Raw genomic sequence first — 22,984 nt, 5'->3', positions numbered from 1 at the left:
CCTTCAGAGCACGTCACCGATCACTTCTGCCCTGAGAGCTCAGCACTGGCCCGGTGGTTGCAGGTAACTAACGAAGGATCGCCGCGGCAAAGGCACCCGAGTGTCAGAAGCAGGGTACCGACGAAGCCTCCGGCACGAGGCTCCCTCAGGGTGCGGGCAAAGGCAGGAGCCGCGTCGCTTGGATCCAGGCTCGGCACCGCTGCGCCCAGCCGCTCCAAGGCAGCGAGCTGAGGCGGCACAGTCCCCGCCAGCCAGCGAGCCGTAGCGAGGATTTTCACGTGGGCAGCCCCTGCAGAGACAATCCCTGGCCACGGATGGCAGCCTGCTTACCCTTGTGAATGAGAAAGGGCCAAATTCCAGCCAGGAGAGACGGGAAAGGAGGGGCCGTGCGAAGAGACGGCAGTTGGCTCAGCGTGGCTGAGAAACAGAGGGAAGGATGCGTTCCTGGGGCACGGTGGCTGAGAGATCAGGCAGAAGACGGTGGCCACGGCGGGGATGCCTGCGCCCACGGCTGTGCCTCGGGGGCCACGTGGAGCCTCCGCTCAGGGCAGCCAGGGGTGGGCTGTCGCAGGCAGAAGCGCCCACAGGAGCTGGCCCTGAAGTGCCTCCCGGCTCTGCCGCGACTCCTCTCCCTCTGCCCCGGGGCGCCGCCGGCCCCCCGGGACCCCGCTGCACCGTATCGCGCTCGGTGGCAGCCGTCGTTCGGCTCTGGGGGTCCTGGGTACCCAGGGTTCAGCGTCCCCTCGTTCCCCACCCGGTCCCCATGGCTCCGTGTGCCTTTCTGGCTGGCGCCTGCTCCTGAAGCGCCCGGGAGCGCTCGCCTCCTCCACCCGCAGCCGCCCCAGTTCTCGCTCGTTGCCATGGAGAACCGGACCGGTTTCCATTTAACAGTCTTCGTGCCGCCCCTGCCTCGGCCGCGCGGACCGGAGCCTCGCCGCGGCACTGCCAGGGGAGGGGGCCGGGCTGGCCTCGCAAACACTGGGTGGGATGGCTGGAAGACAGATGCTGGCTGCCTTCCTCCGGGTGGGTCAGCACGCGGCTCTGCAGCTATCGTCTGTCACGTCCGTAACCGCGGCCGGCGCGCGCTCCTGAAACGGCTCCTGCCACCGGCGCGTCCTGCGGCGCGGTTACCGCTGAACCCGCACAGCCGACGTCTGCTGGCGCTCGGGCCGGTGCTTCTGGGCGATACTTGCCGCTCTGCCTGCGCTCCCCAAGAGGAAAATAACCCCCGGCGGCTCCTTACGCCGGATCAGCCGGCGCGCGGCTCAGCGCTCGGCCGTGGCCCGTCGCCTTCTCCCCAGGCCAGGTCCCGTAGCGCTGTCTGCACGGAGGCATCGCCCCCGGCCCCGCGCCCCCTCAGCTGCGGGCACCGGTACCCGCCGGCGGTGGCTGAGGTACACGCCGGTCTGCAGAAACAGGGATGCCCCGGCCCAAGCACTCCCCCGCCTGCCCCCCCCGGCAGCTCCCTGCCGTTTTCGGTCTGGGGCGCGGGGGGCCGGCGACGGCCTCGCCGCAGCACGCCGCGCTGGGCCGCGCTGGGGCATCGCCGGCCGCCCCAGCGGCCCGCGGCAGAGCGCGGCGCACCCCGCGCCGCGCGGGGCACCCTCACGCCCTGGCCACCCCCTGCTTCCCTTGGGCCCGAATGCCAATAGCCTTTAGGTGACGATCTCCGTAAGTCCCGGCTTCAACGCACCCTTTAAAGATCAGAAATGCTTCAGAAAAGCTTTTCTGGTCTCATCGTCCATCATGCCGTAGCCAGACCAAGAGGGTATTTCTGCAACATGGTTAAGCGATGCTTTGACGTGTCTGATGATCAAGAAACAGTCAGTTTTAGGGGCTGATATTTCAGATGAGTATTTAAAAATCTCAATTAGAGTTCTATTAAGGAGGACTAATTTGGGGCCAGTTCAGACGGTGTAGCACAGAGGCTATAAATCATTTACCCCATGCAGTCTACCAACGGCTCAGGGGTGTAATTTTCTGTTCTGTCCATTTAGTACTGTTGGGTTTTTTTTCAACCCGGAGTGAATTCACCAGTTAAAGGAATGTTCGTTCATGGATGGAGGGACTGCAGCTTTGTATTCCTGGCTAGGATTCTCACATGTCAGGGCAAGCCATTGTTGTTAGTAGACAGGAACAGATGAGGCGGTCTCTTGATGTCACTTGCTATATAAAAATACTAATTTGTCCTGTCTCTTTGCTTTGCAGCTTCCCAGAGAAGGGGTGAAGCCCCAGGGCTCCCAAGAAGTCAGTGGGATTTTTGAGCTTTGGCAAGGGACTTTTTTTGGATTTCCCGTTTCGTGAACTCCAGAAGAAATTAAAAAAAAAAAAAAAAGCCAACATCAACCTTCCCCCCACAGCCCATCCCAAAATGTGCTGCTAGCCCTCCCAAACCCACGCAACAGCTTAGAAACCATCCTTCTCCTGCAGCCCCCACGTCTCAGAGCTTGGGGTCTCAAGATGAGAGCCCGAGCATGCGCGCCGTGAGAGCGACCTGGGGCTCTCGCCTCCTGCCCCGTCCCTGCAGCAGGAGCAGCTCTCTGGGCAGCATCCCGCAAAGACACGGCCGTGGCCACCACCACCTGACGCCAACAGCTTGCAGGATGATTTTTTCCCCTCCTGGCTGACTGGAGCAAGTAATTTCTAGTTTGATTTGTGGCGCTCGTGACATTGAAGCCTCGTGTGTTTAAAAGCGCATTCCTGGAAAGCGGTGGCAAAGCTCATTTCATCTTCTCAGCGAAGGCTTTTTCTTTCTATGAAGCAACCCGCACGTCAGTAGTGGTTTCAAATTGACTCCCACCGGTGCCCATCAACAAGAGATACCGTTTCCTAGAAACCAGAGGTTAGCGGAGAAAGGCACCAAATAAAGCAAGAAGAAGGAGGAAAAAGCTCCTTCCTGCTCTCTGGCTAGCACCAGCTGCTTTGTAAAAATGAAGACAACCAGCAAGTACAGCCTTTTTTCAGGGTGAAGCTTCTGTGGGCTTCCAGGAAACGTGGCGTGGGAGCCCTGGACCACACCGCGCTTGCCGAGGGGCTGAGAGGAGCATCCCCGCGCCGGGGCGGGCTGCCCTCGTCCCGGGGCTGCCCGGAGACGCTGCTGAAGGGGGAAGCGGGAGAAAGGAGGGTCCCACGATGGCGATTGCTCTCCAGAGGCTCTGGGCACAGCCAGAGAGGAGACGCTGCCGGGTTTCCTGTCAATACGGGCTGAGCCCTTATAAGCTGCTCTCCCTTTGCCCCGTAGCCCGGCCCTGCCTGTTGCCCCTGCCTGGCACCGCGCGGACCGCGTGCCGAGCCACACGGTGCGGCCGCCGCAAGAACGAGCCTCCTGCTCGGCTGTGCCGGTGCTCCTCGTCCCGCCGGGACCACGCGCTGGCCTCGCGGTGTACTCTGGAGGAGCGGGTTCAGGGCCGGGCTAATGAAGCTCAGCTACGAAAAGCCCCAGCGGGTAACGCTCCCCCCGGCCTCGCAGACACGTCTCATTTCCCCGACTAACACAGTCATTACACGGACAATAAAGCCGTCTCCGGAGCGGTGGGGTGGCGTTTCCCTTCGTTCGCGTGCAGGGGAAGGATGGGGAGGGTGTGATTCACCGCACCCCCGAGACCCTCGCTTTCTGAAGCAGCTCCCAGCCCCGCCAGCGCCTTAGACATCTGGGCTAACGTTCATGCTTTGCAGTCCTGAGGCTCATTCAGCCAACGGGCCAGAGCCCCGTTCATTCACAGCAGCGCCCGGACCCCACCTGATGCACCAAGGCCGCGGTCCCCGTCAGCGCTCAGCCCGCTCGGCGGCACGGCAGGAGCGGCGCGCCGCGGACCACAGGCGTGCGCAGGAGGACGCCCGGCTCTCCCCCACCGCGGGCTCCCGCTGCAACCTCTGGGCCTCTGTGTTGCCTCGTGCGCCGCCTCGTGCGCTGACATCCACAAATCGGTCACGGCTGGAAGAACAACTCCTCCTTTCCAACGTTTTGTGGGTGGAAATCGCCATGCAGCGTTAGCCTAAAGCAAGGCAAACGTGGCTTCCAGCTCAAAAATGCCTGAGCGAGGCCGGCTGCCGGAGCCCGGGAGGACACGCTCGGTACGTGTGAAGGGATCCCAAGGCGCTGCTGCAGAAGCCGTCCTGGAGAAGGCTGTTGCGCTTGCTGGAGCTGTGGGCAGACGGCGGCTCCTCTTTCCTGGCAGGCTTCGGCAGGGTGGCGGGCAGCAGCTGCCGGCAGACACGGTGCGGTTCGGCCGCTTGCCGAGCACGGGCTGCGCTTCCCAGCTCTCTCCTTCCTCCTCTGTGCAGAGGAGGACGGGCCCGTGAGTCCTTCTATCCACACGGCCTCAGAGAGCCTCGCCCCGGGGAGGGCACGCTGATCCCCTCCCCAGAACAGGAGGGGATGCAGGATGCCTGTGACAGCTCGACGGGAGCCGAACGTGGTTGTCACAGGCGAAGGTGGATTTCACCGGCTCTGCTGAAACTCTGTGAGGCTGTGACATCTCCGTGCACCTGGCTGCTCATTTAATGTCAGGTGAGCATCAGTGGCTCGTTAGTGCGTGGTTCATCAGCCAGTGTCAGTGGCTCGTTGTGCTCACCTGTAACGAGGACCCGCAGATAAGGGCTGGCTGGTGCCTCCGCCTTGTTCCGTGCATCAAGGAGGGTGTCTGGCTTGGTGCTGCTGGGTCTGGTGAGCTCCCAGTGACTAGTGAGGCTCTGCCCCGTGAAGAAAACTGCCAGATGGTGAGAAGAAATGGGAGCTGGCTGGCTACAAGCAACCCGCACCCCTTGGGAGGCCTGTGTGCTGGCGGCGCACGTGTACACGGCGGCAGCGAGGACCGCAGCACAGCCCGCCGCCGCAGCCCGCTCCCCCCAGACCCTCTGGAGCGTGCAGAGCTGGGAGCAGGAGGCATCGTGACGGCCGAGGGGGACGCAGCTACCCCCCGCGGGGGCTGTGGGCGTCCCGGTGTCTTCCAGGTGTGTGTGGAAGATGGTGTGCACACCGGCTGAGTTGTCCATCTGGGGAGCTGCTTTCTGCTGGGCTCACGGCCGAAGCCGGTGTGACGAGGCCTCTAGAGCTCTCGGAAAGAGCAGAGACCGACAGGTTGCCTGGAGCCAGCGGCGGCTCGTCCTCGCCCTGTCCCCGCTGCTGGTGTGGGAGCACGAGGTCACGCGCTGGTTGCAATGGGCGGACGGCCCCTGCTGCCGCGTTGTTGTGAGAGCTGGGTGCGAGCCCCAGGAGATTAACCTTCCGGAGGGCCTCGGGGCTCAGCGGGCTGCAGAGGGGCTGTACGGAGCCTATTTTCACCACGGTTTTGGAGTTTTCACTGGGTGGGATAACAGGCAGAGCTGAGAGCGGTGCCTGGTATTTCCCACGCTAAGGCTCTGCTTTCTGACGTTTGATTGCTGATTTGTGGCCATTCGGGTAAAAATTCTGCTGTGCAAGGCTTTATTTTTCAATTTAAAAAAAAAAAAGGTCCCCACACTCAGTCAATCCCAGCAGTCACCGGGGTGAGCATGAAACACCGTCCTCTGAAAGCGTTAACGGCGCTGAGAAACGCAGCACCCTGCACCGCCGACTCCTGACAAGGGGCGTATTAGGTGCCAGCCCTCTGCAGAGCGGAGGTAATACTGCTGCATCTCGTGGGGGCCCTGGAAATAAATGAGTATCTGTGAACCGCTCCGCTATCGCGGTGCCTAACACCCCAGAAAAGCTCATGTGGAAAGGACAAATTCCACTTTCTGCACCGCGTGGGAGCGCTGAGGGTAGAGGGTTTAACTGCTGCCTCGTTTCAGCGAGCAGCTTCTCTCCCAAGGAAGAGCATCCTCTGCTGAAGAGCCAGGGACCACGTAGTCTGGGTACCACCGGCTTATGCGTAGGAGGGCACATCCAGGCTCTTGGGCAGGCCTTCATTTTGATTTTGCAATGCTACCGTTATTTCAAAGCACTGTCTCCTCTCTCCCTCCTCTCCACAGCAGTCGGTAGAGACAGAGCTCTGGAAAATTGGAAGGGAATAAAGGAAAGTGAGCGTGGCTCGCGCCCAGGGCGCAGAGTCTCCGGCGCAGCTTTCGGAGGCAGCTGAGTGCAGACCGGTGTTCCTGGTGACCGTGTGCGAGTTGTCCTTGACCTGTGGGCGGGAGCGGTGGTGTCCTCTTGTGCAGACTTCGGGAATAATTAGACCTTGCTCTTCTCGTGTCCTCGCTGCTCCTTGGGTGCTCACCCGGGCTCGGCGTCTCTCCTACCACCGGGTCCGCTCGCCCGTGCGAGCGTCACTGCCAGCTTTTTGCACATGTGTTAGGCTCTCTGTTAGAGTCAAGTGGGAAAATGGCCTCCTCTCCGATTTGGTAGCGTTGGAAGAAAATTTGGGAAATTTTGAGATTAAAGGAGAATCCACTCGCATTTTTTCCTGATGTGTTGGGCTTGCCTTTTAAATATGTTTTTGGCAGGGGGATTGCTGAAAGGGTTTGATGAATGTGGCTTGTCTGAATTCTTGGTGTGTACCTGAGAGCTCCAAAAGCCCAACATTTTCAGTGGGATCAAGTTTCCAGGTTGGAGTTCTGTCGGGCTCCAGGGGCTGACTCCCAGTCTTCCTCCTCCTCCCGCTTTGATGCGGGTCTTCCAGCCGTCAGAGAAGCTGAGTTGCGCATCCCCAAGCCTGGAGCGGTGTCTGCTGGGGCTCTGGTCATTGCCTCCTCCTACCCCAGCCCCTGGCCCCGGCTTTGCTCACCCGCGTCCGCAGTTCATTTGAATCACACAGATGAGAAGGAAGATTGAAGATGCACCGAAACCTCCCAGATTGTTGAGAAGCAATTGCTTGAACTTAAAAGACCGAGGGAACATTGAATGTGAAGAAAGGGATATTTTTTCAAAAGCTGAGGCTTATTTCCAGTCTTGCTGATGTCAGCAGCACCGCTCCCGGTGACGTTAGTGAAAGCAGCATTAGGCTCATTGCCTGTTTAGGCTGTGTTTTGTGGTTGGAAAGCCTACCTAGGGCAGCTGCGGTGCTGGTGGCAGCACACGGCGAGAGGAGCACAGGAGGCGATCCGAGACCTTCCCGCCTCGTGCCTTTGGTACCGCCTCTCCAACTGTCCCCGCTTCGCAGCATCCCTGGCAGCAGAGCAGCATCTTCACCCTTCGCGGGGAGGCTGCAGGTCTGTGAGCACAGGACCTGAGCAGACCGTCCGAGTCTGCAAAGCGTGGGCTGGGGCAGCGACCACGCGTATCGAGTCGCTCTCTTGCTTCTTTGTGGTCTCACCCTCAAGCCCGAGGGCATCTCCTCTCCCTTTGCTGTTGCGAGGGCAGAGTTTTAGCCAGGTGATCAAAGCTGTGGGTCCAGCCGGCACCGTCTGCTCCCTAGTCTCCAGACCTGCCTCAGACAAATGAGCAGCTCCTGTGCGCTTCCCTTCCCTGGATGCTGTGAGCCCCCAGCCCTTGTGTCCCCCCCCCAGCGCTGGGGTCCTCCCCCGGCTGGCTGGGCACCCTCACCGCACCAGCAATGGGGTTGGAGCTGCTAATACCACCCAGGGTGAGCCCCAGCAGCCCTGGGACCCCACTGAACGGGACCCAGGAACGCCATGGCAAGCCTCGCCATCCCCTCCAGCCCGTGGCCAGCGATAGCGCCCGTCTCCCAGCGCAGGGCCCGAGCTGACGGCAAGGGCTGAGCCATTGCTGCAGAACTGCTTTGCCCTTAGTGACTAAGTCGGGACTCGGCAGCCCTCAGACCCCTGTGCAGGCCTCCAGGAAGGCACTAGATGGACGTACATGAATTCAAGTCTGAGTACCAAGGTGGCCACCAAGGGCCAAGAGTTATTTTCAGTGTGTGTCCTCGCTTTGACAAGTGGCTGGAGCTCAGGAGCACCTGTAGACCCTTACTGAGACCCCCCACACCTTCTGTTGCAGGACACGCAGCGAAACGGGCTGGCTGGAGCAGAGCGACAAGAGGATGGCGAAGGGGTTGGGACAACCACCCGGCAGGCTGCAGGTCGTGTGGGGCCATCTTGCCCTGCCAGGCTCTGGGTCAGGGAATGCCAGGTCTGGAAGCACAGGCTGTGACTCCTCGGGGCTGCAGCAAGAGCTTGTTGTGGGGCTCTGCGTTAGTGGGGTCTTCATTGCTGATGGTGCTGCATGGCAGAAGCGGGAGCCATCATCAGGCCCCAACGAGTGGCCCATTACAGTTGTGTTTGTCAGCACCACCACGCAGTGAGAGCAGAGGTCTGAGGTAATGCAAATGCCCCAGATTTGTCCTGTAATGAAAGCAGCTACTCAATCTTGAGGCCAGGTTCCATGTGTTAGTGGTTAATGTTTAATGGGAAAAAGCCTAGAGCAAAGTAAGAAATATTTAATTCTACAGTGTTGTTTTGCACCGTATGTTTTCCACTTAATAAATATTTTAGGCACTTACGCTCAACAAAGATGGGCTCGGCCTTCTGTGGGTTGTGTGTCTTCGCTTCCCTTAGCGAGGCAGGTCCTGGGCTCCCCACCCTCTGCCGATGCCTCTTCTCCAGGCGACCGGGGGGAGATTTCTGCCCAGTGGCCCCATCTCAGCCTGCAGAGCCCCTGCACAAGGTCCAGCTTTGTCTCAGCTGGGAGAGGATGGGGCAACACAGGGGTCCCAGCCCACCCAGGGGCCAGTGCTGTTTGGTGGGGTCCAGGGGAGACCCCGAGGTCCTGGCTGGCCACAACCCTTGCCCTTCTCCCAGGGACCCGAGCCAAAGCGGGTGTGGGCCGGGACTCAGCGCTGTTGGGGGCTGGTGAAGTCGGGAGCCCAGTGCTGGGGGTGGGCAAGGGGCCCTGCTCGTGTTTCTCCTCGCTGGGGCCGGCTGGACTCCTGCCTCTTGGAGCAGTGATCTGGGGAAGGTGCGGTGGGATCGGCCCACAGCCGTGGCTTGTTTTACCCAAACCCGGCCCCATGCGCTGGCAGAGCCTCACCTCCGGTGACGGGGAGGATGGGCTCACAGCCAGGGCCGAGCTCTGGGGCTCGTGCTGGCGGCGTGAGGGGACACCGGGAGCGCCGGCACAGACAGCAGAAAGGGAAACCAACAGGCGATGAGGGGGATGAGCTGGCTGTCCGCCAGACCGTGCTGGGGCAGGGGCTCCTCTGCGGAGCGGGGAGATGTCATGGCCGGTGCTCGGCCTCACCACGAGCTCGGTCCAGCACCACAGTGAAGGATGGGGTCAGCCTCCCTCCCCGCCCTCCCACGGCCCTTGAGGCACTGGAGGCGTGCGGGTGGGACCGGGGCCCAGGGGCAGCAGAAACAAAGGCTCCAGCAGTCTCTGGCCGGTGCTCAGAGAGTTCCAGCAGTCCCTGTGGCCATCAGAGGCTCAGGAAAGGGAAGGCTGGAGCACTTGCTGTCCTGAGGACCTGGGCAGTGTGCCTTCACATGACATCCTCTGGGGACTGACAGCAGGGTGCAGAATATTTATGTGTATGGACTTTTTTTGAATGTGACCTGCCACCCCCACAGGCTCTTAAGTCTGGGTTGCAGTCCAGGGCTAGAAATGCTGCCGCTGGACGGTACCACGTATCCCCCCGCTCCTGTGGATGCACAGCCTTTTGTTTTGTGCGAATGTGACATGTGGCGTCATCCCCGGGGAGAGCAAACCCTCCCACTGGCCCCTGCTGAGCTGCCCCGTGGAGCCTGCTGAGCTCCCAGCGGCTCTGCCAGCCGGCACTCAGCTGGGCTGGCTTCTCATTCCCACCCTGGGTTATATTAAGCAAAGGCCTTTTCTTTGGTGTTGCTGATTTATTGCTGCGCCCGTGACTCAGCAAACCCGAGGTTCAGGGTCTGCCTTTTGGCAGAGGCTTGGAGAACACCAACTGTGGTTGCCAAAGGGAGAGTCCCAGGAACAGGGGACCGCGCAATCTCTGCCACACACAGACGTATCCGGTAACGTATATATATATTATATTATATTTTTTATATATATATATATATATACACATTAACAAAGAAGTAGCAGAAAAAAACCCCAACAGAAAAAAGGGAAGAAACGTAACGGGAAGAACAACCCTCCCCCAGAACAAAACCGAGACCAGAACGTTACACACGGACGAGTCTGACGGGCCGCACGGTAGCCCCGACCTCACGGCGGGGGCGCCAGGAGCAGCGCAGAGCAGCCGGCAGCAGCCCGGCGCCCACCCGCGACCCCTCCACCCGCGGGGGCCGTGGGAAACGTGTTCATTCATACCGCGGGGCTGCAGAGCCCGCGGGGGCTCGGATTGGCTGCAGCCACCGCGGTGTCATCGCACACCGGGCGGCTCTGACCAATGGGACGGTCCGCTCACGGGCGGGGCAAGGGCCGCACGGCCGCGGGGCGGCGCCGCCCGCAGCAGGGCCCGCGTGGGGCCGCCCGTGCCCACGCGCGGGTGGGCTTTGCTCTTCCGGAGAAAGGAAAACGCGGTTGGCTGGGAAGGGGCTCCCACCCCCAGCGCGGCCCCGCGCGGCGCCCGCTTCCCCCTCCCGCCGCGGTTAGTGCAATTTCGTCAGGTGCAAACGTCACATCCCGGCTCGCGGCGCGGAGCCCGCAGGTAAGCCAGCGAGGCCGTGCCGGTGCCGGTGCCGGTGCCGGTGGGAAGCTCGGCACCAGGACCGCAAACGCCAGCTCCAGCCCGGGTGCTCGGGCGTGCGTCCGAGGCCGCCGCGCTACCAGCCGCCGCGGACTGGCTTCCAGGACAGCCCCGCGCGGCGCTGAGAAAACCTCCGGCTGAAAGTGACAACTTACCCTCTTAAAACTAATAAAGCTTGTGTGCTTTGGGGAGTGGCGGACTGTGGGGAGTGGCGGACGCAACCCTGCCACGTCCCCATCGCGCGCTCTCGCTCGCTGGGGCCGGAAGCAGCAGATACAAGCCCCGTCCGCTCGGGAGGGTACCGCCTGCCGCAAGGCCCTGCCGAGCACCCCCCGAGAGCGGCCCGGGTCGGAGGCAATAGCACCCTGCGCCTGGCGGTGCGGGAGGCAGGTCCCTTCCCCGCGGGTGACACACGCCTCCCTTCCCGCAGCGTCAGGCAGCCGGGCCGAGCGGAGGGATGCTGTGCTGGGAAACGGGCTCTCCCCGGACAAAGCCGTCGCCAGACTTAACGACAAGTGTGCCGCAGCGGGGAGCACCCACTGTTGGACTGGTTCCACCAGCCTCTCCCGCAGCCCCTGTGGGACAAGCCGGGAAGTGCTGTCACCCTGTCTGAACCGGCCACCTACCCCTCTGAGGCTGGGCTTTGAGGTAGTTCCCTGTCAGCAAGGTCCAAAGAAAGAAAGGAAAAGCCTGGCAGAGCTGGGAGGTCTCAGCCTGATGGTCCCCGTGCAGTGCCACCGAGGCACGTGACAGCACCACATCCAGAGGACAAAGACGGGTTTTCCAACACCATGGACCCAAGCTCAAGCTCCAGCCTGTCTTGGGCCACTGTGCTGCCCTCGCTTCCCCCGGCATCCCCGCCACGCCGTGCCACCTGTGTGGGTGCAACGTGGAAATCCGTGCGCCCAAGCGCCCCGAATCGTGCCACGGACCCTGGCTGCAGGTGCCCGCACTGGGTCTTTGCTCCCTGCAACACAGGGACCGGCGCGCCAGGCCCAGCTCCTCCTGGCTTTTAAGCAAATGTAGAAACTGAAGCTTGGCCAGGGGACTTGGTGCTTGTGGTTACTGGGAGCACTGGTGGCAGCTGAAGAGCTCCCAGTAACCAGGGGCTGGAGCCCCTGGGACGGATTCGGTCCTTTGCCGCAGAGCAAACAGGACGGCTCCATGCTCACACCACCATGGTGAACAAACCAAGAGCCAAGGTTTGGGGTCATAAATTGAGATTTCGGCTCATAAAGCACAGAGACGGTCTTTGGGCAGGACTTGACCATCTCCTCAGGACGGGGAGATGCGTTTTTTCCGCAGGGACACCAGACATGAAACTACTGGAGGTCTATGTGGAGCCGCATGTGGCGGGGCACAGCCAGCCGGACCCTGTGTCAGGAAGGAGCATCTGCCAAACCTCTGTGCTGGGACCGAGCCGCTCCTCGGCTTAATGGGGGGAATCCTGGTGAGCTCCCGAAGGAGGAGACATGGTGGGGTGGGGGTCCGTGGCCGGCTGCCCTCCACTGAGGGACTGCAAACCCAGCCGAGCACAGGCGACACAGCCCGCAGCAGCACGCACGCGCCCGAGAGAGGCAGTGGGACCGTCCTCAGCGCTGCCTGTGCTCTCGCGGCCCATCCGCCACACAACCACCATCCACCACGTAACCGACACCAGAGCTCAGCAAGTGCGAGGGGTCCGTGCAATGGTCTACCACACCAGAGAATCTGCCAGACTTCAGCCAAACAGAAAGTCCTCCCCAGACAGCGATGCTCAGGTCCCACCTGGCTCTCGAGACAAGCTACCAATAGGCTCCAGAAAGCCAATCCCTCCTGCTCCAACCCGCGCCTCGCAGGGACGCATGAGACGTCCCCCTGACCACAGCAGCGCCTCAGAAGGTCACCCGAAAACCCAGCCCGGCCTTTCCAGCCCCCAAGGGAAGACAAAACCATCCAGGTGACAATCCGCTTCGGGAGAGATCGGAGCACATCACCAAGGAGTTGCACAAGCCGCACTCGCACACAGGCGGAGCTCGCCAACAGGAGTTTATTTTCAGCCGCGGTTAGAGGTTCTTCCTCTTTCCCCTTAAAAAATAATTGAGCTGCGTGTGGGAAGGCGCTCGCTTGCGGGAGCGTTATGGCTGCACGGTGGCTCTCTGGCACGGCTGCCAGCAGGCTCCCGGCGGCCGACTCCGACCGCCAGCACCCGCCAGCATCGCTGGTGCCACCGCGGGCACAGGCAGGGCACGGGCAGCCTAGTGACAGGCTTTCATCCCTGATACGTACGGGGACTCCTGGGGCCTGCAGTTACACTCCTGCTGTTCCGGGTAATCTATGAAGTCTGGGGCGGGCAGACCGGAGAGGATCATCAAGGATTTGTTCCAGATGGTGAAGGTCGGACACACCGGTAGGATGAAGGAGACTTCGAACGTGTGGAGGTGGAGGGAGTTGGCCGGGTCATAGAAGGAGAGCGCGTTGTTGTCGTAATCCAGGAGGATGCCGAGGCGCTTCATCTGCGGGTGGACCTCCACCAGCATCTCCTTGTTGTTGTGCCTCACCACGAAGTTGTTGTTGCAGCGGGAGAAGACCCAAGACGAGGAGTTCTTCCCGATCCACTCGTTCTTGGGGGCCGACTTGTAAGCCACGCCGATGGCATACCTGCAAGGGAGGAGCAGCTGTGCTTAGCAACCTCCAGCCTCGGCGCGGGACGGAGTCCAGCCCCAATGGCTGCCGGCACCCCGTGCTTTCAAAGTCCGCCTGACTGTGGACGCAGCACGGCAACAGCTTTGCGTGACTGAAAAGCCGCTTGCAGAGGCTCGGCGGGGGAAGAGCATCGCTCCCTCCCGTGCAACCTCCTGCTGCCAGGAGGGGCCAGAGGCAGAGGCGACACAGCTGGGCCCGTTCAGCAGGAACCGTCCATTTTAGCCCCATTGTGCTGCACAAGCAGCTTTAACAACGCAGGAGTATCCCAGTCTGCTTCCCTTCACTTGGGGATTTAATTGTTTACATTAGAACAACTTCGCAACAAAAATACTAAGAGGTTTTAAATGCTTAATTCTCCTAAAACTGGAGAAACTCATAAACCTCTTGAAAGCCACAGCCACCCAGATTTAAGGTCATGACCCCCTCCCCCTGCCTATGAGCTGCTCTGCCAAAACCCTGGCCTTTAACCCTAGTGTGTCCCGCAACACCTCTGGGGAACTCTGAGGGCCTCTAGGAGAGGGAGGGAAGACAACAGTGCTGCCCACCAGGTCGAGGATCCCACCACCACCTCCCAGTAGTGGCAGCCGCTGTCAATGAAGACGTTGCCTGCTGCGCCGTAGCACCCCGTCCCACTGAACCTCTCGGGCGTGTGGCTCTTCTTCAAGGAGCTCTCGTCCTTCTCCATCTGCAGTCCATCATTGGAGATCTTCAACTTCTTGTGAGCCATCTTGGGGTCCAGCTTAAAAGGCTGACCTGTTAGAAGGAGACACATGGATTAGGATTTATGTTTGTTACCATCATCGTGCAGGTGGAACGTGGCAGGAAACGTCTGCCCCAGGCTCTCTGGACATTCTCCGTGAGCCAAAGGTACCACTACCAGCCAAGGCCACCGGATCACAGATGCCCAGCAGGACGCCGAGGAACATCCACATGCCTTGTGCACCTATTGTCAGGGGCTGATCCGTAAACCATTGGTCCCCATACTGCTCCCGTGTCCCCGGTGCCTGCAGCGGCTTGCCCAGCCCTGCTGGAAGGAGAACGCAAGTCACTGCTGCCGACGCCTGCAGGCACCCCAGCACCCAGGCACCGCCAGCGAGGCGGAGGGCAGCAGGGACGAGCACCCTGGGCTTATTCCCCAGCCTGGGCGTCACTCACGCCCCTGGCCCAGGCCTCTGCCTGGAAAGGCCAGAGGCCACCAGGCCACCTCCTGGAAAGGAGGTGAAACTCAAAAACGCAGAGAGAAACGAGCTGAAGAGAGCGAGTGCTCTGCCCCCGAGGGAGGATCCAGACCCGAGGGCGGCCAGGCTGGGCAGCACAGCGGGCAGGGCTGCGTCATCCTGGCAGGGACCCTTAAGTGAGGGGCTGGGGAACGTCCGGGCTCTCCTTATGGCGCATTACCCCCCTCAGATGCCCCCGTCAGAGCAACCCCCTTCTGCCCTCCGTTACTGATGTGCAACGTGGCAGGAACAGGGCGATGTCTCCAGGTGTGCCATCAAGACGCACTGCGAACCAAACCTGGGCAGGGCGCGCAGCCCAAGTTCCGGCACGGATCCGTACTCTCTTAGCAGTCCAGAGAGTTACGTGAGCACCAGGAAGGGAGAACAGACCCGTAAGTGCCAGTATGACAACACTGAATCTCAGAAGCAGCACTGCAGCATCGAGCACGTCCCCGAATCCATCGGCGGCCGCCGCAGACCGCTCCCCGTAGTGCACAGGCTGCTATTTCGTGTTACAAGAAGCACACCCGAGGTTTTTCAGCGCTTCTCTGCTGCCAAACGAGGTCCCACCGTGTGGAGAAGATAGTCTGGGCTGCAGACACGGCGGTGGAAGCAAATCAAAGGGGTCCAGCCCGCGGTTAGCGGCGACTGGAAGGGAGGCACAAGCACAGGGCCAGCCAGCGAGTGCACGCCCCGGGGCTTCCTCCGCGATTAACAGAATTGAGTCTGATGGATTTTGCAGATCTTAATGCTGGCTTGAAACCCAGCTGCAATTCCTTTGTAATGTTACCAGCACACAGAAAGCCAAACTGTTTCCTAGTTGACACATGCTGGCTGTCCTGCTTGCTTTGGAAAACCCTCCTGAAGGTTTTCAAGGCCAGGGAACATCTGCCCTCCCTCACGTCAATAAAACACCATCTCTTTTGCCACCAGCTCCACAAAACATTCAATGGCGAGCGCTAAGGATTTCTCTGGAAGGCTCCAATTCTTGGTGCCACGCAGCCTTGCTGCAAAACTAACCCTCGTCGGCTCCCGAGTCTAGGTCTCGTGCGTGCAGGGCCCCAAGTGGGGATGGGGTCAGAAAAATACTTGCAAACAGAGACTTATTTGCTATGGAGGGTCAGGGGATTTGGTGCATCTTCTGCCTGGGCTGCTCGTGGGCAGCCCGGCCAGCAATGCTCAGGCTGACGTGCAGTCCCCGCACCCCACACTGCCCTGCCAGAGCGGCTCTTCGCAGCCAGGTTTAGCCTTTTTTGGGGTGGGGGATTTGTAATCCCTTTTGTTTCAATGCTTTTCTTTTCTCCTTTAATAACGTTAGGGTCATTTTAAGACCAGGTGTGGAAAGAAGCCACCAGAAGGTTGCGTTTTGGGAAACCCGAAACAAAGCCCTCCATTTGGGGGCGGCGAGGGGAGAAAGGCAGTGTGTTTGGGGAGCCTCTCTCCTCCCTGCTCCAGCATTTTCCCATCACTCTCTTTGCTCTCAGTCCAGGACAGACTTTGGGCTTGTTCTCTATACAGCACCACATTTTCGGCACGGCTAAATGAGTTTGCCCAGCCCTGAGGACCTTCTGGTGCATCCCCACAGGGTCACAGGCTTTGGGCACCGGCTGCACCTCGGTTTACCCCTCTGTACAGCACGGGAGCCGCCCCGGGGGTGCCGAGCGCCGGTGACCCACCCCTTCTGGCTGCTGCTGCAAAAGGAAAGCTACTCCGGGAAACTGCTGCCCCATCCCCGCGCCCGGCTGCGGGGAGCACGGCACCCATCCCCAGGGGAGCGGCAGCAGGGAGCCCCGCCAAGCCCACGGGGACCGCGCTGTCGGGAAGGGGCTGAGCGTGGGGCAGGGGGTTTTCCTACAGAGAGCAGCAGCAGGGGTGGAAACGCGGCACCAAACATTTCTGCGATAGTCCGCCTTACTAGCGCTGATGATGGCGTGACTGATGAAGGCTCCGGATGGCTGTGGCAGGAGCCAGCTCTTCCACGCCACCGAGCGCAACCGGGCACACCGGCGAGCGGGCGCTCTGCTCCGCCGCAGCCCCCGCCACGGGCACCAGGGCGGAGCCCGACGGGGTGTGGGACCGCACGTTAGAGCGCACTGCGTAACGCAGGAACAGCAGGCATAAAATTAAATTGCACATCCAACTTAATTCTGGTGCTCTCGGCTTTGCAAATTTAATGGCGATTTGTGTTTTGTTCTTTTTTTCCCCCTGAGGTTTTTCCATCTGTAATTCCCTTAAAGGGAACTGCAAAGTGGAGTCCCTACACGTTACCAGCTGCATGTGAACCCACGTCAACAGCACAGATGAGCCAAGCAGCTGCGGAGTAGCAGCGACAGTCATCTCCTTTCCACGGGACAGAAAAGAATCCTCCACGCTCTGCCCCAGCCCACATCGCTCCGGGAAGAGACGTGTAAAACGCTGGGGCCGCGTTCAGCTCTGGCTCTGCGGGTAACGCGGCGCGGTGCGCGCGTCGGCCGCGTGCCTTCTGCAGGGCGGAGCAGCTGGGACGTCGCATCGGGGCCCTGGGCACAGCTCCGGTTACGGATCTGCTGCCACGACGTGCTCCTGCGGCGGGGCCCGTTCTCGGGGCCGGGCTCACAGCATTCCTCACGGCGCCCGTGCACGCCCCGGCCCGGGGCTGGGAGGACAGCCCTGCCCGTGCTCCTCTCTGGGCTGGCACTGGGACACTAGTTACGCAGAAGCTCGACCAAACCTGGGTGGTGTCCCCAGCACCCCCCCGAAACCTGCTTCCAAAGCACAGACTTCATCTGACCTCCTTATTTTTCGGTAATTTCCCTCTCGAAGCCCTCAGACTATCCCTGGTTTTGCAAACAAGACCCCAAGATGTTGTTAAGAAGCAAACTGAGTTCCAGTGTTTTGCGTCGCTGTGAGTTTTCATGCGAGGGCAGTAAAGAGCATATAGATACCCGACAGGATTCCTATAGGGATTCTGCTACTTTAGCACAATGCGAACCGAATATGGCAGCTGCAGAAAACACCTTAAAAAACCGCAAACAACTTAAAAACCAGGCTTTGGTACCTGGCCTGGCTTGGGGGAAGGTGCTGGGGGGCACGAGCTGTGCCCTCCTGCAGGCTCCCATTTTTGGCTGTGGCCACCGAGTCTTGGCAAGATGAAACCCCCGCCAACGCTCTGCGGGGAGCGGGTTTCCAAGCCAGGAACCGCTGCAAACAGCCGGCAGCATTAGCTACGGCAAGGCTGGAGCGCTCTCAAGTGCGACCGCATAATGGGACCCGTCCGCACTGCTCCGATACCTGATGGTAGCTCGTGTTGATTTTCCTTGGAGCCCAATTTGCTAGATAATTGAGTTGAGAGGCCTGAAAGTAAAGCTGCAAATTGGGAGTGACCTGCCCCCTCCTTTCCTCTAGCTATTTTAATATTTCTGTAGCTATCTTTTTCCGGCAGTAATGCAGAGAGACAAGCTCTGAGGAAGCGAGGTATAAAAATACTTGGCTCCGTCAGGAGAGAGACAGTCACAGCCCTTTTCACGAAGATGACCCCTTTCTAAGGTCAGTGTGAACAACTGGAGTCCAACCCTTGTCGCTGGTTTGTGCTGGCACATCCTGGCCCAAGGGCTCGAGTAATACCCCGCAGACAGTGTGCTGTGATGGGCGAGATGGGAGTTAAAAAGCACAGGCTGGGCTGCAGGGTCTTTCTTGGGACAGAGCGTGTTTCAGAGGACGCAGCTGGGTGCCTGCTCCCATCTGACCCCCTTCCCAAAATAACACCCTGGCACTGGGAAGCAGCACGGACTTCACAGACGCTCAATGGTCCCAACCTCAGCTGCCTCCAATCCCCGGCGCGGGAGCCTGGCAGCAGCCTCTGCCTTTGCGGCGGCCTGCGCCCCGAACGATGCTGTGCTGGACAAGGGTGGTATGGCAAGATGCTGGAGGGTTCGTGGCTCGAGGACAGCATGGCTGGCCGAAGCAGAGGTCCCCTGCCACGGGGCAGGTAGTGGCAGTGGGGCTCAGCCGCCATGGGAGAGCCCAGCCAGGCGAGGGGGCTGCCCCACAGCTGCAGGGTGCTGCCAGCGCCCCAGCTCCACCTCTGTCCTGCCGGCACCACAAACCAGATGTGAAGGGAGAGGAGAGCATTACGTTTTTAACAGCCAAGGGAAGACAAAGCAAGAGAAAAGAATTGCTTGGTGCTGCCGGGGTGTCAGCCAGGCTCCCCCCACAAGCCAGACACCGCTCTGCAATGTCTTTGGCTGGGGGGGCTTCGACTGCCCGAGACGGAGCACAGGCAGAGCAGCCTTCACATACCCGCTCCCTGCCCAAAGCCTCCATCATCCTCCCCTTTGCTCCCAGGTTACTGCACCGCTGCAGCCCCCCAGCCCTGCCTGGCAGAGCGCTGGGAGTTACGGGGGTTCCTCCTGTCCAGTTTTCATTAACATCTATTTCCTGGGCTGGTCACTCAGGTAACGTTTATCTCACAAATTCAGCTTGCTGCAATATTCCCTATAGCCTTTCGCCGGTTCATCCATCCGCGCCGCCTGCATGGGGCTCGAGAGCCGTGGGAAACCGCCAGCTCCCGGGCTGGACACAGCGAGCTGCAGCCCTCGGGGCGTTTATCAGCTTAATTACACTTCCCTTCCCTGCGAAGTCTCGAGTGGTGCAGCATCTGAGCAGGGAGGAGGAAATCCTGGCTGGCCCTGGGTGTGCGGGAGCAAAGAGGGAGGAGAGGGTGGCCAGCGCTGCCGCTCGGGAAATGTTCAAGGTTAATTAAGCAGGGCAGAGGTGCGCCGGGAATGACGCGGGCGCAGGGGAGGTGCTGGCTGCTGGCAGCCTGACTCTCTGCCTGTGGGATCCCAGCGCCTGCCCAGCGCCCTGCGCCCTTGGAGGGCTCCCGCCGCCCACCCACAGGAGCGGAGGCCCCGGCGCTGGGTGTCCTGGGTGCCCCTTGCTCCCTGGAGGAGGTGCAGAGGCAGGAGCACATGAAGCTCATTCGTCTGGGTGCAGATAAGAATATTTATTTTTCTATCTGCCTCAGCAGTAATTTGTCCGCAAGACAAGGGCTCTTACTGGGGCGCCTACACTGTCAGATATTCTTTTCTTGATGCTTCGTGGAAGGAATCAATTATGGCGAAGCTCAGCAGGTCCTGCTAACCGTGCCAGCTCCAGCGTGTCAAAAAAGCCACCCAGACGGACAGCCAAGACAGGGCTGAGTGTTGGTTTACGTAAGAGCTACAGAAACAACCGGACTGAGATCCCCCAGAAGGAAGATGACCTCCGCCATCCGGCTGAACGGGTGAGGAGCAGCAAGGCCGCTCCGTCGGGGGGGTCGGCGCAGCGCCGGCCCGGCCCGTGCCCCGCGGTACGGCAGCTCCCGCGCGCCCCGCTCCTCCCGCTGCCAGGGCGGGGGGACGGGGCAGCGCAGAGCGGGCAGACGGCGCGTTCGGCTGAAAGCACGCTGCGGAGAGAAGGGCAGGGGCGGGTACGCACTCCCGCGCTCAAGGAGCGATCTCTGTCCTACGTGCAGGCGTCCACCACGGTCCGCCCAGCAGAAGAGCAAACCGAGCACAGTAACGCGCTGCCAGCCCTTCCTGCTTCTCTCTTCTTCCTCTCGCCCGCAGCAGCAACGTCCCACCTACGATGCCACCCGCGCCTCGTATGCAGAAGCACCCATGCACAAAGCCTGGTGGACCGGTGACCCTGCAGCTGGACTGTCAGCCTGGTCCGTAAGCCCTCAGCCGGCTGCCCCGCGCTCAGAGGCTGAAGGAGGCCGTGGGCCACAGGACGCCTTGCAGAGCGAGTGGGACCGCACGATTTCTGTCCTCCCGTCAGACGTCACCTCGAGGAAGCGCAGCTGCAGGACCGCAATGCTGAGCTGTCAAGTCGCAGGAAAGCACTAAATCCATCCAAACACATGAATCTGCCAACAGACTCCCTGCTGGGCAGCTCGCTTAGGGACCATCCGGCTCCTCGGAAAGCGTCTGCACTGACGCGATCCTGTCGTTAACAGGGACGGCGGAGACGGCGGCGCAGGCAGCAAACCCCCCCTCGGGGTGAGAGCAGACCGCCGTCTCAGATGGGGTGCGGGTGAGAGCCACCCCGTGCAACACAGGAGGTCTCACCAAGAGAGGCAGAAATCAGGAAGAGACAGAAATGTGACTGAGAATAAGACCAGTCTGCCACAGTCAAGGCAACGACCATAAAAACCAGCTTCCCTGCACTTTACCGTCCCTGTATTCTGGCACTTTCACCCACTTTTGGACACCTGCTAATAAACAAGATCTACTCAGGCCCAGACTCTGCAAAGGAAGATTTCTCTCTGTCACTGAACCAAAACTGTTCTCCCAAGCTCTTCTGTTGGGGCAGTTTGGGAACACAGATTTAGTGCCAGCGCTGACAGCACTGATGCTGTGGAAATCGGTACGTGTCCTGACACTGACCTTCTGGCGATGAAGGAGTCTCTCCAAACACCACTACAGGAGCAGAAAGAGGGCTGTGAAATATGCTAATTGGCCCATCTCCTCGTCGAGCTGCCGACATCGCCGCCGAGGTTACAGCAGTGGAAAAGCCTGTGCTATCTTCTAATCGCACACTTGAAAAGGTCAAGACCCTGTTGCCACATAACGACAAATACAGGCAGGAGAAATGGCCAGCCAGGACCTGCTGGGATGCAGCCCAAAGCGGTGGCACCCTCAGCCCGCGCCACTCCGACGATGAGCAGCGAACACCCCAGTGGAGCCCTTGTACACCAAGGCTGGCCACAGAGAGAAAATACATAGATATATATTATATACGTATATATTGCTCAACCAAACATTCAGAAATTCAGAAGTTTATCTAAACACTTCTCACGGGCTGCAGACAAACGCCAGACCAGCAGCGGAGAGGGATGCACGCCCATTAATGCCGTGCGCCTCTCCCTCCCGTCGCCCGAGCAGGAGGCACCGGGATCAGCTCCTTGGTCATTCAGTCAAGTGGAAGGAGCTCCTGGTACATGCAAAACTACAGTCATAAATAATAATTCGTGCAGCGCTTCAGGTGAGGCTTGCCTGAGATTTTAAACATGCAAGAAGCTGCTGCAGACACATCCCTGCAATAAGGGGAGTTCAAAACCTGACTGGGCTCTTATTTACTAAATTGAGCTCATCTCCGAAGAGGAGCCCTCAGCAGCGTGCCGGCATCTCTGATGACAGACATTCAGTTAAAAAACCAAAAGAGCAAGCCCCGTCCCCCGGGAGCTGCTCCTGAAGCAACCCGCCCTCGCTCCCCTCCGCGCTGCTCTGTCACAGCATTGCTCTCGGCTTGCCAAGCCACCCATTTCTTCTTTCCAGAGCGAGCGCCTTCCAGAGCACTTAGAATCACAGAATTATAGAACCATTTAGGCCGGAAAAGACCTTTAAGCTCATCGAGTCCAACTGTTAACCCAGCACTGCCAAGTCCACCACTAAGCCATGTCCCTAAGCACCACATCCACACGCCTTTTAAATACCTCCAGGGTATTTATCCATCACTTCCCTGGGCAGTCTGTTCCAGTGCTTGACAATCCTTTCAGTGAAGAAATTTTTCCTATCCCCAATCTAAACCTCCCCTGGCGCAACTTGAGGCCATTTCCTCTCGTCCTACCACTAGTTACTCTCTAGTAACTAGCTGCTCTCTAGCCGCTCCTCCCCAAGCCTGTAGTGTTGTGTGGGGTTGTCATGGCCGAAGTGCAGGACCCTGCACTTGGCCTTGTTGAGCCTCATACATGAAGTTGACTTCAGCCCATCGATCCAGCCTGTCCAGATCCCTCTGCAGAGCCCTCCTGCCCTCCAGCAGATCAACACTCCCACCCAGCTTGGTGCTGTCTGTGAACTTACTTAAAAACAGCAACCGCAGGAGCGATATATTTTTAGTAAACAAGACAGAATTGGATTGGAGTTTGAGTCTCGGCAGCTTCCTCCAGCCCCACCACACACCGCCTTTACTTAACTTCATTTGGTTTGAAGTCGCGCAAAGAAAATAAGGAGGCGGAGGCGATAAATTATCTGGAGAGCCCAGCCAAGGTAGGAGCGATTGCCGTGTCGGGAAAGGAGGGATTAGGGAGGGCTGCGCGTGGCTGGGCCGCGTAGAGGCGGCTCAGCGAGCGTCGGAGGGACGCGGCCATGGAGCGGGCAGCTGTGGGCACAAGCCTGGAGAGCCGACGTATTTTCTGCCTCGATGTCTCACTCTGTCTCTCCTGTGATGTGCCCCCGCAGCGGGCGCTCACAGCCCGCAGTGTTTGCTGCCCTTCAGTGGGAAAAGGCTTCCCTCCTCCCACTGCAAACCCAGAAGCTCCCTCCCTGCCGGGCAGGTCCGGCTCTGCTGCCCTCCGATTTCTGATCGGATCTCACTCTGACTTTCCCCCTAAACATCTTTAACCCTCCCTGGCCGTCCCCGGGGCGATGTGAAGCGCAACCTCTTTCCTGCTTTGCTCGCAGCTGCAAAGCCCCATCCACTACCACACGGACACTTCTCGGTCTCCTTATGGCTCCCCAAAATTGCAACCCTCTGTGAGCAGAGCCACGCATAAGCACGCGATTGCCCTGCGACTCC

At 59.9% G+C, this 22,984-nt stretch overlaps 1 protein-coding gene across 2 annotated transcripts in view; it reads right to left on the bottom strand.

The window, feature by feature from the left end:
* Window positions 1–12,746: 12,746 nt before the first annotated feature.
* The window catches only part of MID2 (midline 2), a 76,587-nt gene continuing 66,349 nt past the window's right edge, over window positions 12,747–22,984 (bottom strand). For both annotated transcript variants that reach the window (XM_082004011.1, XM_082004012.1), the window contains exons 8-9: window positions 13,775–13,982; window positions 12,747–13,184 (exon numbers count right to left, since the gene is read on the bottom strand). In XM_082004011.1, the coding sequence (XP_081860137.1) occupies window positions 12,782–13,184; window positions 13,775–13,982 (611 nt within the window). In that variant the 3' untranslated portion in view covers window positions 12,747–12,781. The remainder of the gene's footprint in view (window positions 13,185–13,774; window positions 13,983–22,984) is intronic.

The sequence above is a fragment of the Phaethon aethereus genome (assembly GCF_964289735.1).
Source record: "Phaethon aethereus genome assembly, chromosome: 10".
NCBI lineage: Eukaryota > Metazoa > Chordata > Aves > Phaethontiformes > Phaethontidae > Phaethon > Phaethon aethereus.
Note: the sequence above shows the minus strand (reverse complement) of the source record. Positions and strands in the feature narration are given on the sequence as shown.